The sequence below is a fragment of the Coniosporium apollinis genome (genome assembly GCF_000281105.1).
Source record: "Coniosporium apollinis CBS 100218 chromosome Unknown supercont1.3, whole genome shotgun sequence".
NCBI lineage: Eukaryota > Fungi > Ascomycota > Dothideomycetes > Coniosporium > Coniosporium apollinis.
Window position 1 is genome coordinate 593,718 of NW_006913265.1, and position 17,085 is coordinate 610,802.

General features: G+C 54.6%; 6 protein-coding genes across 6 annotated transcripts; 4 read left to right on the forward strand and 2 right to left on the reverse strand.

The window, feature by feature from the left end:
* Nucleotides 1-1,045: 1,045 nt before the first annotated feature.
* Nucleotides 1,046-4,142, forward strand: W97_00917 (uncharacterized protein; the record flags this gene model as incomplete). Its single annotated transcript, XM_007778828.1, has 6 exons — nucleotides 1,046-1,133; nucleotides 1,743-2,271; nucleotides 2,324-2,401; nucleotides 2,458-2,940; nucleotides 2,994-3,709; nucleotides 3,766-4,142. The coding sequence occupies 6 exons, from the start codon at nucleotides 1,046-1,048 to the stop codon at nucleotides 4,140-4,142; spliced, it is 2,271 nt and encodes a 756-aa protein (XP_007777018.1).
* Nucleotides 4,143-4,847: 705 nt separating this feature from the next.
* Nucleotides 4,848-7,278, forward strand: W97_00918 (dolichyl-phosphate-mannose-protein mannosyltransferase; the record flags this gene model as incomplete). Its single annotated transcript, XM_007778829.1, has 4 exons — nucleotides 4,848-4,997; nucleotides 5,087-5,217; nucleotides 5,272-6,773; nucleotides 6,824-7,278. The coding sequence occupies 4 exons, from the start codon at nucleotides 4,848-4,850 to the stop codon at nucleotides 7,276-7,278; spliced, it is 2,238 nt and encodes a 745-aa protein (XP_007777019.1).
* Nucleotides 7,279-7,746: 468 nt separating this feature from the next.
* On the forward strand, nucleotides 7,747-12,212 carry W97_00919 (uncharacterized protein; the record flags this gene model as incomplete). The annotated part of the gene is made up of 9 exons (XM_007778830.1): nucleotides 7,747-7,787; nucleotides 7,900-8,325; nucleotides 9,272-9,581; nucleotides 9,635-10,321; nucleotides 10,377-10,440; nucleotides 10,490-10,515; nucleotides 10,579-11,300; nucleotides 11,351-11,563; nucleotides 11,615-12,212. 9 exons carry the CDS (start codon nucleotides 7,747-7,749, stop codon nucleotides 12,210-12,212), a joined length of 3,087 nt encoding a protein of 1,028 aa, XP_007777020.1.
* Nucleotides 12,213-12,858: 646 nt separating this feature from the next.
* Nucleotides 12,859-13,182, reverse strand: W97_00920 (uncharacterized protein; the record flags this gene model as incomplete). The annotated part of the gene is made up of 2 exons (XM_007778831.1): nucleotides 12,859-13,042; nucleotides 13,148-13,182. The coding sequence occupies 2 exons, from the start codon at nucleotides 13,180-13,182 to the stop codon at nucleotides 12,859-12,861; spliced, it is 219 nt and encodes a 72-aa protein (XP_007777021.1).
* A 645-nt stretch (nucleotides 13,183-13,827) lies between these two features.
* W97_00921 (autophagy-like protein 8) lies at nucleotides 13,828-14,344 on the reverse strand (the record flags this gene model as incomplete). Its single annotated transcript, XM_007778832.1, has 3 exons — nucleotides 13,828-13,864; nucleotides 13,924-14,156; nucleotides 14,255-14,344. 3 exons carry the CDS (start codon nucleotides 14,342-14,344, stop codon nucleotides 13,828-13,830), a joined length of 360 nt encoding a protein of 119 aa, XP_007777022.1.
* Nucleotides 14,345-15,189: 845 nt separating this feature from the next.
* W97_00922 (uncharacterized protein) lies at nucleotides 15,190-16,546 on the forward strand (the record flags this gene model as incomplete). Its single annotated transcript, XM_007778833.1, has 2 exons — nucleotides 15,190-15,459; nucleotides 15,527-16,546. 2 exons carry the CDS (start codon nucleotides 15,190-15,192, stop codon nucleotides 16,544-16,546), a joined length of 1,290 nt encoding a protein of 429 aa, XP_007777023.1.
* Nucleotides 16,547-17,085: the final 539 nt, after the last annotated feature.

The following is a 17,085-nucleotide window of genomic DNA, read 5'->3' on the forward strand; positions in this document are numbered from 1 at the left end:
TCTCGGATTGTCAGTACCGTTACCGCTTGGCACCACATTGATGCTAGGGCTGCTCACCGCGGCGAGTTCCCTGCGGAGCCGCGTGGGTTGGTTTCCGCCCGCTTCGGTGCGAGCCATGAACGCCTCTGCCGACAACCCAGTCACTGTTCTCACCTGGGCATACAAGGGCCAGATCTGCCTGGAGTCTGCTATCAAGAGATCTCAGTTTGATTAGGAGAGGCACCCACTATGTCAGTAATTGTGCAGTTGCTCTTCTCAGTCACATATTGAGTTACCATGATATCCTGACTCGAAACTCTCGAGCACGGAAAATGTAGGTGAGGCACGAACGCAACACCTCACATGTTCCATGCGGTTGCAGTAAATCCGAGGGCTGTTTTGGATTGTCGACGAGGTAGGTGCTATGCCATCTGCCTATGCTCTCAACTCAGGGCAACTCTCTTGATGGGCGCCGCGCGTTGCAGATTTCTTCCTTGTGCTTCCCTGCGTTCTGCTCTTTGTTCAAGTCCTTCTTCATCAAACGGTACTACCTTCTTCACGTCAACTTCCCTTCACTGCCTGCTGCAACAGTACTTTTAGCGCGATCATAGTGGAAGGGCTTCCACGTCAAGGCACTAAAAGAGGCTCAAAAGGGGCCGTAGGAGGTTTACAGATGAGCAGGGAAGTTGACATTCAAGTATGGTTTCCCCATACACCTTGTCTGATTTTGCCGCTGTTGTACAATATCTTTTCTTAGAAAGTGATAGTAACATCCTCGTTTAGCAGTCTTCAAATCGCTACACCATGGTAACATGCTTTCCTTCGTACTTTGATCGGTCGTCGTTGCATGGGAGCATCAAGCCCCCTGAATTAATCTTGTGCTGTCTAGTGTTTCCGGGCATAGCTACTGAGGCACATCCGCTACATGATGCTCCATATAGTCACTCCAAGTACACCTGATAATCCGCGGTTAACCGTAGTATGGGGCGCGCCAAGTAGCTCTGCCACGAGTTAAGGCCGGGGCAAGGACACATGACCCAGGCGTGACAGTATGGCACACGGTACCATGGTCGCGGAAGTTACAAAGTGTGCCGCGCTTTTCGGTGGCTTTTGCCTCAGTCTCCAGTACAACGGAGACCAAGGACTCAAAAACCGTGAGCAGAAGAACTGAGAAGCGAGGGACTAGAATACCCGTGGAGTTTGTCACAAATGTCACATGAGCGTATTCCTGCCTCTGTGTCTCGTATGACCGGCGCAGCTGCACATGTCAAGCTCAAGCTAAGCCTTATGTATCCTGGTCTGTGCACGTAACCCGGTTCCCTACCTAGGTACTTCTTTGCCAGTTCAGAATTGTGTACAACGATAAGAACAGATGCTCGAAGATAAAACTCTTCGAAACTGACCCTACCTTGCTGTTAGCCTGGATAGCAATAGTAGAAGAGCCGATAGGTCCCCATTGTTGGGGGTTCAAGGTTGTTCGTGATAGATAAAGCCCTGGTCAACGGACCGAGCTCCTGTGTTTCCTCGCTTGGGCTGCCTGGCTCAGCAAGCCGAACAAAACGCAGTGCATGCAGACGACCACGGTGCCAATCATTCTGATTTCATCCGCCGTCCAGTGACCAGCGCGTGCCAGCCGTCTTTCCGCAGCATTCTAATGTGATTTACGTCCTGCTGAGCTAATTGAACGACCGTCTCAACCCCGCGGACCCTGTGCATCGCGCCGTCACCCGGCCGTTTTTCCCTATACAACAGCACTATCACAGCGGAGACGGGCTGCTCCTTCTCAGCCCAGTACGCTGCCAAAATTCCTTCCTCCTCCAAAGCCGGACCGTCAGCCGATATCCCTCTCCAGACTCTTTCGTCCTCGCACAGGGACCGAGACGACGACTCCGTATCCCTGATCAGCCCCAACGAGAAGCTTGGCAGCCGGCGGTCCTCCTTTTCGTCCAGGTCGGCTGACTCGGAGTTCTCGCTTTGGAGTGATACTGGGGATCTAGTTGATCAGCTCGCGGGAGAAGAGAATCCTCTGCACGTTAGGCGCCGGCGGTCAGTAGAGGATAGCCGGCTCGGGGGTTCAGCTAAGAACAAGCACCCCAAGCGCGTTCGTTACCAGTCCCACGAGGGAGACGAAGAGAAAGCAGGGCAAACTGGCGTCGTTAAGAGGAAAGAGGATATAGAGATACCCAATCCGGGCCCCCGGAAAGTTCCCCGCGCGGAACAGATACTGGCCTTCATCATGTCTCCGAATGATGGACCGTCCCGTATGCACGGGTTGCACGGCAAGAAGTTAATGTACAGCACGACTCCATAACTTACTTACGGCAGCGCTGACTGACTTGTGCAGTTATTTTACTAGCGTTTTCGTGTCGTTAGGCGTTTTCTTGTTTGGATATGATCAGGGCGTTATGTCAGGCATCATCACGTATGCAGACTCTCCTCAAACCCAAAGTATTACCTACTGATCCCTTCTCGCAACAGCGGTGCATACTTCCGAGACTACTTCGATCAACCCACCCGGGCGGAGATCGGAACCATGGTTGCCATCCTCGAGGTCGGAGCTTTCATCTCGTCAATAAGCGTAGGGAGAATTGGCGACATAATAGGCCGAAGACGGACCATCCTATACGGATCCATGATATTTCTGGTTGGTGGCGCCTTTCAAACGTTTGCTAATGGCATGCCAATGATGATGTTTGGAAGAATCATTGCCGGTCTCGGAGTGGGAGCGTTGTCGACAATTGTGCCTGTTTACCAGTCGGAGATTTCCCCGCCTCACAACCGTGGCAAGCTGGCTTGTATTGAGTTCTCGGGCAACGTCTCTGGGTACCTCGCCAGCGTCTGGGTCGACTACTTCTGCAGCTACATCAAGAGCGACTTATCGTGGCGAATACCTCTCCTCATGCAATGCGTGATGGGTGCGCTGCTTGGCTTGGGCAGTTTCCTTATCTGCGAGTCACCAAGGTACGTTACCCATGATTTTGCGCGCAGCGGAGGGGACTGAGGCTAATTTTAAGCAGGTGGCTGCTGGATAACGACCACGACGAAGAGGGCATTGTCGTCATAGCCAATCTCTACGGCAAAGGCGACATACACAATCCCAAGGCACGAGACGAATACCGCGAGATTAAGATGAATGTTCTGCTTCAACGGCAAGAGGGGGAGCGATCGTACGGCGACATGTTCAAGAGGTACTACAAGCGAGTCTTCATTGCCATGTCCGCTCAAGCCTTGGCTCAACTCAACGGCATCAACGTGATCTCCTACTACGCTCCCTTGGTCTTTGAGCAGGCTGGATGGGTCGGCCGCGACGCTATTTTAATGACAGGCATCAACGCCATAACCTACCTCTTGTCTACAATTCCGCCATGGTACCTCGTGGACAGATGGGGTAGACGGATGATACTCCTTTCCGGAGCCTTGGCTATGATCGTCTCGCTCTCAGCAATCTCGTATTTCATCTACATCGACATACGGTGGACGCCTCGCCTAGTCGTCATCTCCGTGATGATCTACAACGCCGCATTCGGCTATTCCTGGGGGCCCATCCCATGGCTGTATCCTCCAGAGATCCTCCCACTCAGCATCCGAGCCAAGGGTGCAAGTCTGAGCACAGCTACCAACTGGGCGTTCAACTGGCTTGTCGGCGAGATGACACCTATCCTGCAAGAGTGGATTCAGTGGCGTTTGTACCTCCTGCATGCCTTCTTCTGCGCCGTTAGCTTCGTTGTCGGTAAGTGGTCCCAAATTGTGCAAGCAAATTTCGACCCTCGCGCTAACATTGTGCAGTATGGTTCATCTACCCCGAAACAGCCAATGTCCGCCTCGAGGACATGAATGCCATCTTCGGCGATGCCACGTCCGTGATGCCGACGCCCGCCACCATCGCGGAAGCCGAGTCTCTCTTCAGCGGCAATCGCTCGCCCGTGCCTTCCATGGATCTCAGACGCCAGTCCATCAGCGCAGAGAACGCGATTCCGGGTCTCAATATCGATCCGCCTGGGGTGGACGTCAAGGACGGCAGACCGGTGCTGTCGAGAAAAGAGTCAGACAGGTCGGAGGGCTTGGGCGGCTGGATCTCGAATCTTGTTAAGCGCGGCACGGGCGGTGGGGAGGGGGATAGCAGTAGTGGGCAGTATAGACGTGTGGGCCAGGACGAGAATTAGATTTCTTATTATTGTTAGAGCTGCGTACACTCTTGGGGCTGAGAGATCAGCTTTCCCAAGCATTGTGGGGAGCGTCCCATCCGAATGACATCTCTATTTATCTATGTAGAGAAAGAAGATGCATTTCCCCGGGCAACCTGCGTATTAGATTAATGATGATGAGGAAGAGTGTTCGTGTGATTTCGAGATGAGCCGTGAACTGTCTGAAGGCCTGTAATCCTATCCACAGAAGGCGGGATGTTCCTTAAGAATAAGCTCTGATGAACCTTGAAAGACGAGAACGCCGGACAAAAGTGCAGCCGCGGTTCTGAACACGTTTGAACAAGTCGACAGGAGCCCCTTGAGACGGGTGGCTTGTGCTCAGGCGCCGCTTCCCTTGCTTGGCTTCGCTGGAGATCACCATTCGTATGCGCATTTCCATCTTCAGCTCCCCCTCTGTCGTTGCCTCTCTTCATTCTCGACTGCCATCTGGGGAAAGCACATTGTCTTCCCGGGGCATCCAACAGGCTTTACAGCTTGAAATGTACTGATTCCTTTCTAACACTGTCACCTTACACTTCTTACCTTCCTTGGGTTTACCGTCAAGCTTCCTCAGCCCTGTGCTCCAGCAATAGCACACTTGTCTTAGTGTGATCTACCGTAGTTGTCCCACCACAATTGCTCCACGGCCGACAAACTCCGCGCCTCTGACTCACATACTACAACATGGCCGCAAGGTCACCGCAGCCTGCACAGGGCTATGCTACCGGAGCAGAACGCCAGCCGGACGACTTAAGGAGAAGGAATGTTGCTGAGAGCGAGCGCGACGGACACGCCTACATATCTGCAGATGTTGAGGAGAAGGGGAAAGAGAAGGTACGAGATATCACCCGAGCCAATACAATCGGCAGGCGGATGTGTGGGGACGTTGGCCGTGGATGGCTGATTGTTTGTTATACCTCTAGGCAAAGTCAGTCCTCGCCGTGTTAGACGAATACGAGTGGATCATTGCGCCCCTGGTTTTTACAGCGTTGGCCTTCTTCACGCGAATGTGGAAGATTGGTCTCTCGCCCATCGTCACCTGGGATGAAGCTCAGTAAGTCAATGGCGGCCAGCAGCCTGATCTCTACACCAGCTGACCATAACGCAGCTTCGGCAAGTTCGGATCCCACTACCTCAAGCGCGAATTCTACTTCGATGTCCACCCTCCGCTCGGCAAGATGCTTGTCGGTCTATCAGGGTATTTGGCGGGTTACAATGGATCCTTCGAATTCAAGTCCGGCGAGACTTATCCGGAGGAACTCAACTACACCTTCATGCGGGTCTTCAATGCCACCTTCGGAGCTCTCTGTGTCCCACTGGCGTATTACACGGCGAAAGAACTGAACTTCAGGAGGCCGACTGTCTGGCTCGTTACCATGATGGTGCTTTTCGAAAACTCGTACACGACAATCAGCAGGTTCATTCTCTTGGATTCGATGCTTCTCTTCTTCACCTTCACAACTGTCTTGTGTTGGGCCAAGTTCCACCGCCAGCAGCATGATCCGTTCTCGCCCGAGTGGGGTCTCTGGCTGATGCTGACCGGCATATCAATCGGCTGCGTGTGCAGTGTGAAATGGGTCGGACTTTTCTGCACCGCACTGGTGGGTCTATACACCGCTGAAGATCTATGGAATAAGTTCGGCGACCTTAAGATGCCCAAAGTTGAGCTTGCGCAGCACGTCGGCTTCCGGGTCTTCAGCCTCATCGTTATTCCGTTAATCGTCTACATGTTCTCATTCTACCTCCATTTCCTCATCCTTGAAAACAGCGGTCCGGGAGATGCCCAGATGAGCTCTCTATTCCAAGCCAATCTCAGAGGTACGGAAGTAGGAAAGGACAGCCCGCTGGAGATTGCTTTTGGTTCCCGCGCCACAATCAAGAACATGGGGTATGGAGGTGGTCTTCTGCACTCACATGTTCAGACTTTCCCCGAGGGCTCTGGCCAACAGCAAGTCACTTGTTATCACCACAAAGACGCCAACAATGACTGGTTCTTCTATCCCAACCGGGGAGAAGTCGAATATGATCCTGAGGAGCCGCTCCGCTTCCCGGGTAACGGCAACACCATCCGTCTCATCCACGCTCAGACCGGCCGCAATCTACACTCTCACCAGATCGCAGCCCCGATCACCAAGGCTGATCACGAGGTGTCTTGCTACGGCAACACTACTGTAGGGGACACCAAGGATCACTGGGTCATCGAGGTCGTTCGTGACGCGGCTTCGAACGACTACTCGAAGATCCGAACTTTGACCACTGCTTTCCGTCTAAAACACGCCGATCTCGGCTGCTACCTCCGGGCCGGCAACGTCAACTTGCCGCAATGGGGTTTCAAGCAGATTGAAGTCACCTGCACCAAGGAGAACAAGCCTCGAGACGTCTACACTCACTGGAACGTCGAGAGCCACTGGAATGAGAACCTGCCGCCCGGTGATCCAGGCTCTTACAAGTCGCCCTTCCTGAGGGACTTCCTGCACCTCAACGTCGCCATGATGACATCCAACAACGCCCTCGTTCCCGATCCAGACAAGCAGGACGATCTCGCTTCCCAGTTCTGGCAGTGGCCCATCCTCCACGTCGGTCTCCGCATGTGCGGCTGGGACGACCACAGTAAGTCTTCGCTCTCACCCTATCCGGATCACTAATAACACCCTCCGCAGTCGTCAAATACTTCCTCCTCGGCAACCCAGTCGTCTACTGGGGTAGCACAGCCTCGCTCGGTATCTTCGGCCTCCTGATCCTCTGGTATCTGATCCGGTGGCAGCGTGGCTACGACGAGCTCAAGCAAGCCGACATCGACCACATCCACTACTCGGGCCTCTACCCGGTCATCGGCTGGTTCCTGCACTACCTCCCCTTCGTTGCCATGGCGCGTGTCACGTACGTGCATCACTATTACCCCGCGCTGTACTTCGCCATACTGACGGCGGGCTTCTGCGTCGATTGGGCGACGAGGAGACTCAGCAGGGAGGTCCAGTGGGGGATTTATGGGGTGCTGTACGTGGTCGTTGTGGGGCTGTTTGTGCTATTTAGGCATATTTGCTTTGGCATGGTGGGGAGTCATACGCAGTGGAGGCATTTGAAGTGGTTTAGCACGTGGCGTATCACGGACTGAAGGGGAGGAGCGGGGGATGAGGGGATGGTAATAGGTCGTGGTGGCTGGGTGTAACATGGGGCCGCCAAAAAGGAGACACTTTGTATTGGACAATGGATTGTACGCGGCTAGGGGGCGTTTAGACATCAACAATCTAGGATCAGTATCGGAATTGATCGTTCGTTGCTCTTGTTCAGCGCGAATCCTATTATCTCGCAGAGCGATGGACTGAAGCGTGACTTAAATTAATCCCCCGTCATTCACGACCAACCACCGTCACGTGCAAATCCGGGGATGCCCCGAAGACATCCGCTGGCACATCCAGAAGCTTATCAAGCAAGCTCCCACTTCACGCTCGAGAACAATATTAATCCACCAACTACCACAACAACTCATATTCAATGCTGCTCGCTTCCTCCAGTTAGCGCTGCCAGCAGCGCAAAATCTCCCACCCCAAAGCAGCCGATAACTTAGCCCGCAGTCACCGCGATGTTCTGCCTCCGCAGCTGGATCCCGATCTTGTTCTTCCTGTACGCTTTTGGGTCTCTGTCTCTCCCCCCTCCTCTTGCGCCGCACTTCACCTCTTCTATCAAGGTCTCTCAGCACAAACCAGTAGAACGGAAGCTAACAACACAGTACTAGCACCAACGCCTCCCCCATCTACCTCATCCTCTTCATCTCCGCGACATACTTCCTCAACCGCTCCTGCGTCTACTGCACGCTCCTGCTTGCTATCCTCGTCATCGCACTATTCGACTTTCGGCAAGGGTTGTTTGACCCACGGCAAGGCACCGCAATCCCCAATGGGCCATCGTCCACCAACACGACAGGTGCTGGGGATGCCACTGTGGGAGATGTCGGCGGTGGGGGAGCTGGGCTAGGGAACAACAGAACGGCAGTCACAGCGGAGTTGGTCGCGAGCGCGGTCAATAGCACGGTAGCCGCGATGGCCAGCTCGGCGGTCGAGGGTATCAAACGGAGGATACACCCGTCGGAAGAGCAGTGGAGTGGGGATGTTGCGACTGATGTGGTGAAGGGGTTCTTTGCAAGGAGAACGTGGAGGATTCCGTGTGTGGACGTGCTGGTGAGGCTATAGGGCGGCTGATGGCTATTTCAACGCCCTCGGGGCTTTCTTGTGCTTACTTTCACGGCTGGGCGCGCTGGGACGGATAGGGTTGGGAAGCATCGGCGCGGCGTCGCGGTTGCGCATACGGTTTGTTGGCCGAAGATACTAGCGTATGCGGGTGCATTTCTTCTGGCCTATACCACATACTTATACCCTCTCATTTCATGGACGTACTGGGGGAAATGGGCAAGGCGGCCGCCTTAGTTACATAGCACTCAAACACCACTTCCCATACTCAGAAGGCTCCACAGATATCAGGTGCTTGAATCAGTTTGGCAAACGCTGGTAACGAGCACCAATCAATACTGAGCTTTAAGTTTACTGTATACCTGCCCTGCCACCCCATATTGATGCCAAGGCGGAACGCGGGGCCTTCCGCGGGGCACTCCCGAGAGGTCCCGTTTGCAGAGCACCGCAGGGGAACGCTCCTCATAGGTACATAAACACAACCGTCACTCCGAGAGTCCCACACCACATGAGATACAGACTGCGTGCAGTGCTCCAGTCAATTACACCACCGTCTTCCCTTGGGTTCGCCCCGATCTACCGCCGCCAGTTTTGCAACACCACAGCTTTTAGAATCATGTCTCTTACAGCAGACAGAGATATACTTCCTGATAGGTGAGGCTTAGTCACTGTTTCAGTGAAACAATGTGTTCTCTTGCAGAGCCTTCCATCGTGTTACGCGGAGGATCATACGTTGTTCTCTCGGAGGCATCCAAGTCTTTCGTTCTGAATAGAAATATTGGACTTGCATAGAGTCAATTGCGTCTCATTCTTCTATCCATCTTAGTCAATATCCTTAGGCGCGTTGCCGGTTGCTCTTGCGCATGACCAACATCGAGGATATTCGAACAATCAGAAGCGCTGATACTTCGCCCAATCTAGCATCAAACCCACCAACTATGCCATCTCCCTATATGACCTTGAGCTTGGTGGTGCTTTCAGCTATCAAGGCACCGTTAAGATTGCTCTCGACATCAAGAAGAGCGTGAAGCACATCACCTGCAATGCAAACCAGCTCAAAATCCACAGTGTGGACGTGCAGACAGAGCACAACAAGACCGAGCAGTCCTTCAAGGCATCTGATATCTCCTACGACGAGAAGGCCCAGAAAGCTACCTTTCAATTCGACAATGACTTACCCGTCGCTTCACATGCTTCGCTGGTTGTCAAGTTCCAAGGCACGATGAACAACGTTAGTCATAACCAGATGTAGGATATAGAGCCGTTACTGACCATTTGACGCAGCTGATGGCAGGCTTCTACCGCTCCCGCTATAAGCCCGCAGCAACTCCAGCAAAGTCGGTGCCACATGATGATGAGTACCACTACATGTTTAGCACTCAATTCGAGTCCTGCGATGCTCGTCGAGCCTTTCCCTGCTTCGACGAGCCGAACCTCAAAGCAACCTTTGACTTTGAGATTGAGATTCCAGAGGATCAGACCGCATTGAGCAACATGCCTGAGAAGGAAGTCAGAAAAGGCAGCAAGGAAGGCCTGAAGATCGTGTCCTTTGATCAGACTCCTGTCATGTCAACGTACCTCCTCGCCTGGGCCTTTGGAGACTTCGAGTACGTTGAAGACTTCACGAAGAGGAAGTACGGCGGCAAGAACTTGCCTGTCAGAGTCTATACGACGAAGGGTCTCAAGGAGCAAGGTCGCTTCGCCCTGGAGCACGCCCACAAGATCACGGATTATTTCTCCGACATCTTCCGCATCGAGTATCCTCTTCCGAAGGTTGACCTCCTTGCCGTGCATGAGTTCTCTCACGGAGCGATGGAGAACTGGGGTCTTATCACGTACAGGACAACGGCCGTGCTCTTCGACCCTGAGCATTCGGACCAGAAGTACAAGAACAGAGTGGCCTACGTTGTTGCCCACGAGCTAGCTCACCAGTGGTTCGGCAATCTGGTGACCATGGATTGGTGGAGTGAGGTGCGTGCTGCAAGACCTATTCCGTTATCCCGTGTCTTCAGCTAACATGCTGCAGCTATGGCTCAACGAGGGGTTCGCTACTTGGGTCGGTTGGCTCGCAACTGATCATCTCCATCCAGGTGAGTGACCTTAAATACTAGTAGCGAAATAGGCTAACATGCTTTCCAGACTGGAACATCTGGGGCCAGTTTGTCGTACGTTCAATGTCCAGAGGTGTTTCATGTCAATCACTCGCTAACAGGTTCCCGTCGACTTAGACTGAGTCTCTCCAAACAGCTTTCCAGCTTGACTCGCTTCGCAACTCTCACCCCATTGAAGTACCGGTCAAAGATGCTTTGGAGGTTGACCAGATTTTCGACCACATAAGCTACCTCAAGGGGAGCTCTGTCATTCGTATGCTAAGCTCTCACCTGGGCGTGGATACATTCCTGCTCGGCGTGTCCAACTATCTGCAGAAGCACAAATACGGAAACGCCACGACGAACGATCTATGGTCAGCGTTGAGTGACGCTTCCGGTCAGGATGTCAACAAGTTCATGGACCCTTGGATCCGTAAGATCGGGTTTCCTGTGGTAACCGTCGCCGAGGAGCCTGGCCAGATTAGCGTACGTCAGAGCCGCTTCCTACTCTCCGGAGACGTCAAGCCAGAAGAGGACCAGACGACCTGGTGGATCCCTCTTGGGCTGAAAACAGGCCCGCAGGCTGCCATCAAGGCCACCGGTGCGCTTACGACTAAGGAAGAGACGATTCGCGACGTGGATGAGAGCTTTTACAAGCTCAATGCGGACCAGAACGGCTTCTATAGGACGAACTATCCGCCGGAACGACTGGTGCAGCTCGGTGCTGCGAAAGACCGACTGAGCGTTGAAGACAGGATCGGTCTTGTTGGAGATGCTGCTGCGCTCGCAACGTCAGGAGATGGCAACACTGCTGCTCTTTTAGCATTGACAGAGGGCTTCCATGATGAGCAGAACTATTTGTATGAGTGTACCTGAGAAACCCAGTGGTCAGGCTAATATGTTGTCGTAGGGTGTGGCAGCAGATCCTGAATGCCCTGGCCAACATCCGCTCGATCTTCTCAGACGACGAGGAGGTCTCGAAGGGGCTGAAAGCCTTCGCCCTGAAGCTCGTCACCCCGGCTACGGACAAGATCGGATGGGACTTTGCGTCAAACGAAGATTTCCTGACCGGCCAGCTTCGCTCGCTTCTTATAGCGACCGCAGGGCTTGCCGGACACGAAGGGTAAGACGCAGACCTCCCCAGCTCCTTATTCCATCTTAACTCCAATCGCAGCGTGATCGCAGAAGCCAAGAAGCGTTTCTCGGCCTACACCTCCGGCACCGACAAATCCGCCATCCACCCCTCGCTCCGCAGCGCCATTTTCCGCATCGCCATCACCGAAGGTGGACAGGAAGCCTACGACGCCGTGAAGCAGGAATACCTGACCACGACCTCCATCGACGGCAAAGAAATCTGCCTCGTCTCGCTCGGCCGCGTCCAGACGCCCGAACTCGCGAACGCGTTCCTCGACTTCCTCTTCTCGGACAAGGTGGCTGTGCAGGACGTGCACTCTGGCGCCGCGTCGCTGGCTGCGAACACCAAGACGCGGTATCTGCTGTGGGAGTTTGTGAAGAAGAATTGGGATAGCAAGGTCTACCCGCGGCTTAGTGGAAATATGGTTGTGCTGGAGCGGTTTTTGCGGATGTCGTTGACGAAGTTTGCGAGCTTTGAGATTGAGAAGGATATCCGGGAGTTCTTTGAGGGCAAGGATAACAGGGGCTATGATCGCGGGTTGGGCGTTATTAGCGATACGGTCAGGAGTAGCGCGACGTATAGGGAGAGGGATTTGGGGACTGCGAAGGAGTGGTTGGGGGCGCATGGGTATTTGTGATGGTCGGGGGCTACCGTCATGACATGATCAGGCGAATATCGCGATAGTTGAATCAAAAACAGTAACATGCTGATAGCTTGAAATCTTGTAGTCAAGCCGTAGATAGTCGGACCATGCCTGGAGTAAGATGACCGGTTGGTATGAACACAAGTCTCACAAGCCTGCAAATCATGACTTTCCACGTCCAAGTGCACGTCTCAGTCCTGTAACTGCACCGCTTCCAAGCAAGTAGCCCGCGAGCGCTTCCGTGCACTCTTTTACTAACAGGCCTAACATCGACAGCCGCCCCATCCGATCGTCGCCAGGCTTCTTGGAGTTTCCTCACAGCCAGTGCCCAAAGTGACAGCAGCCTCGTTTTACCGCAGAGCGCTTCGCTGTGAAGGAAAACTATCCGCCCACTTCGAACCCATTACCAGAATCTTTATTCCGCTTCGCACTCGCTGCAATTCTTCCGTCAAAACACGGCCTTGCTCTTCAGCACCACACGAGTCTGACCACTCCGCTCTGAAACTTGCCAGCGCCAGCGCTCTTCGCTGGGCCAACACCTTCTCTCAACTCTCCGCCCGCTGCTCTTCGCATAACCCAACTCGCAGCCCCCACACGCCTCGACGCCCAATTCCTATCACGTCGCTCTGGGCTGCGCCCCTCAGCCCTCGAATCCACTACCAGCCGGCGCACCTGCGCGTTGCCCGCCCATGAACAATCCCCACCGCCGTTTCAGGCTTTGCACCGTCTGCCGTGTGGTCTTGCCCTTTTCCTTCTCTTCGCGGTTGATGCGGACAAGCGCTGCGGCGGTGCCGATTGAGAGGGCGAAGACGGGGTCAAGCGTTCTAGACAGCGGCTTTAGCATGGGTTTGGGGGTCGGGAAGGGAGAAAAGCATGGGCGGCAGAGCGGGGAGTGACGGGTATGGGGATAGGGAAGGGGGGAGAGCTACTTCGAGATGATGTAAGTGTAGCGTGGTGCGGACATTTTGGAGGCGGGGGTGGGTGGAATCAGATTTGTGGGGTATCGTAGACGTAAGAGGTGGTGGCTTGGATAATGTGCGGCTTTGGAGGAGAGCAATTCGTGATGATGTTGCAGATGGACTGGAAGATGATGCTTGCTGGGATCGGCGGAGCTTGCCGAGCTATCGTGGGGCAAGCTTGGAGCTCCTGAAGCTTGTCGTGGTGTGCATATGAGGGCTTGAATATGTTGCGCATGTGATGCAGAAAGACACGAACCAGCAGAATAACCCAGGAGGCGGTTTCAATACCCGTATCAGCAGTAAATGGATGGGTCAAGCTGCGATGTGCAGCGATTCAAACTTCACGCCATACGCTGATCAGAAGCTGATCCCAACAGTGGGGGAAATGTATCCATGTTCATCCTATATGATCCGCAGTAAACACCAGAGCCCTCCGTGCGACCCAGGTGTGCCTCCCTCCACCGTGACCGAGACCAAGTATCCAAGCCCGCAGCGACTGCTTCTTTGAGTGGCAAAGCACACCTAGGTAGCCCGAGGCTCACATCCCAGCCGTTCACGTCGTGTAGTCACTGCACAGCTAGTCCGACAACGCCGGGACCCATCATTAGAATCCGAGAGACAAAGCAGCAGTAGAGGAATCGGCGAGTGATCTAGCAGGCCTCGCCGAATGTGTTCTCGCCGGAGTACCTGATCAACAGTCAGCTCCTGTATCGTGTTGTACTGCGTGTCGGAGAGCAGAGACGTACGTGATGTACAAGAAGCCATCCTCATCCTTGTGCTCCTCGTAGATGCTGCTCATGAGCGCGGCGGTTGGCGGCAGGACCTCGTCCACGAAGATGAAGATGGCCTTTTCCGGCGAGAGCTTGATGCGCTTGCGGATGACGTAGACGAACTGGCCGACGGTGAGATCCGAGGGCACCAGGTACTTCTTCTTGTCGATGGTCGCGATGTCGGACTTCTCGACCTTCTCGCAGATAACCTGGCGGCGGAGAAGCGGTCAGCACGAAGGATCTTGAAGACGAAAACGCTGCTCCGTGAAGCCGGCGGGGTTCAAGCAGCGCGATAGAGGCGACTTACGGGAATGCGGTCGTTGTACTTCTGGCGGATGCGCTCAGCCTCGGCCTTGCGCTTCTCGAAGGGGTGCTCGTCCTTGAACTTGGAGCGCATGTTGATGGCTGGGTCTTGCGGCTTGCAGGTGTACTTGTGTATAGATGCAGGTGTGGGTAGCGGGCTTGTTGGAGGTTGTTGCAGGTGGGTTGATGCAGTGGGCGGTGGAGGATGGTGATGAGGGTTGGAGCGGTGGAGCAGGCAGCAAGTGACTCGTAGAGGGGCTGGGTGACCCGCTTACATAAACGGCTGCGACAGCTCCGGCGGGTTTGGAAGTGCAGATACCACAGGTACCTGATTAAAGAGTCAGAGTAAGGGCAGGAAGGCTTGACTGTTCCTTCTTGGTTGATCACGGGAGGCTCTTGAGCTATTCAGCTGGTCCTTTGTCTGGGCGGCCACGCAGTCGTGCTCTTTCATCGTCACCAGCGAAACAACAGATTGTTCAGCAGCCGCAGTCAGCGGTACGTAGCGACATGAGTACAAAGACTGCCCTGTGACCCTTTTCTGGTAAGGCTATGTCTTGTAAATGCTGCTGCTAGCACCATCGCTCTACTGTTGTACTGCGGCGCTTCTCTTGCGTGAGCTGCTAATAAGGTGAGTGAGGCACATGGTTGCTGGCGATTACTGGACGGACGTATGCGCCAAGCTCATCCCGCTCCGCCTCATCGCAGCGGAAGTCTGAGTCAGCTCCTCCCGTGGCGGAACGCAGGTCGTGTGATCGTCATACATCTCGCTTCTGAGCTCCCAGCTGCGTTTGTAACTCCACATCACCATTTCATCTCTGTACATTACTCGCTTCAGAAGAAACCTCTCTGTCTCTGTGAGGAACTGTCCTCCACTTCTCGCTCTTCACATGTACTTGATATAGCCAATCTCCTCCTCTGTCGAGTCCATAGACCTCCGCAATGGCCTCAGCCCGGCCTGCCTTCCGTCTCCTACGCCCACCCTTCTTCCAGCAGAGCTACGCATACCGCCGGCCAGGCGCCGACTTCTTCAGGCCCCGCTTCGCACCCACAACAGCGAACCGCTATGTATCCGACGGCGTGCCTCCACCGCCGCCGCCACGAGGGGACGTCCGCAACGAAGGCCGCCGGGAACCCCCCAACAAGGTCTGGGCGCCAAAAACCCGTCTGGCCGTCGGCGTGGTGTTCGTCGGCGCCCTCATATACTCCATGGTCAGCACTCCGTTGCCGCAAGAAGCTCCGGAACCGCGCAAGTAGTGCTGATACCGCGGGCCCCCAGGTGACCGGCGAACCGGAGAAGCTCGAGGCGCCGGCCATTGCTGAGCAGGATGCGCTTTCGAAGAGGGAGTCAGGCGTTGGTCGGGACTCGCCGATGCGCCTGCGGATGGAGGCGTTTATTAAGGAGCACCAGAAGATCATCGTCTCCGAGCTCGAGAAGCTAGACGGGAAGACCTTCAAGGTCGACAGCTGGGAACGTCCCGACGGCGGTGGGGGCATCACCTGCGTCTTGCAAGAGGGCAACGTGTTCGAGAAAGCCGGTGTCAACACATCCATTGTCTACGGCACGCTCCCGCGCGCCGCCATCTCCAAGATGCGCGTCAACCACAAAGCGCTCGACCCCGACGTCGACAGCCTCGACTTCTTCGCCGCAGGCCTGAGCCTAGTCCTCCACCCACACAACCCCATGGCACCGACCGTGCACCTCAACTACCGCTACTTCGAGACGGCCGACAAAGACGGCAAGCCCAGCGCCTGGTGGTTCGGCGGCGGCTGCGACTTAACACCCTGCTACCTGTTCGACGACGACGCGATACACTTCCACCGGACGATCAAAGAGGCCTGCGAAAAGCACGACAAGAGCTACTACCCGCGCTTCAAGAAGTGGTGCGACGGCTACTTCAGCAACAAGCACCGCGGCGAGACGCGCGGCGTGGGCGGCATCTTTTTCGACGATCTCGACGAGACGGAGAAGGATCAGGAGAATCTGTTTGAGTTTGTTCAAGACTGCCTTTCTGCGTTTCTGCCGTCTTATATGCCAATAATACGCAAGCGGAAGGATCTGCCGTTCACGGACAAGGAGAAGCTGTGGCAGCAGCTGAGGCGAGGGCGCTATGTGGAGTTTAATCTAGTGCATGATCGCGGTACGAGTTTTGGACTTAATACGCCGGGGGCGAGGGTGGAGAGTATCTTGATGAGCTTACCCTTGACGGCGCGGTGGCAGTATATGCACGAGCCGGAGAAGGGGAGCAGAGAGGAGCGGTTGGTCAATGTCCTGAAGAAGCCTGTGGATTGGGTGTAATATGCCATTGCAAATCTAAGAGGCGCAAAACGATGTCAAGCCGAACAGGGAGTTACTTCTGCGTCGGTGGTGTCAAAAGACGTATCTGTACAGTATTGACCCGGGAGGCTCGAGAATCACGAACGTGGTGCGGACGCGTGTCTCGATAGAAGTTGTATATATTCATATCCTTGGGACACTGGAGTCCTGTTGTCTTCCGGGTTCCGCCTTTATCTTGTGTGGGCCGGGCCATACGCCAGTCAATGAACGTAAAGCTCCTGCTGTACACCGGAGGAACGGGCACAGACTCCATCTCATGCTCTCCAATGCAATGTGGTTATGCAAACTCCGGGTTCTCTGTTCTTACACTGAATGATCCGGAAGCATATCAACGCGCCGAAGATCTACGGTGCTCGTTCGCAAACCAGCTCTTGTTCCCATTCCTACATGCTTCATCGTGCCGAATCTCCAAGGTTCTCGCATCTTTCCAGCATCCAGGCACTTACCAGTACTACGCCCCAAACTCGGAAAGCGTCCCTCTTCAAGGAGTGGACGGGAAG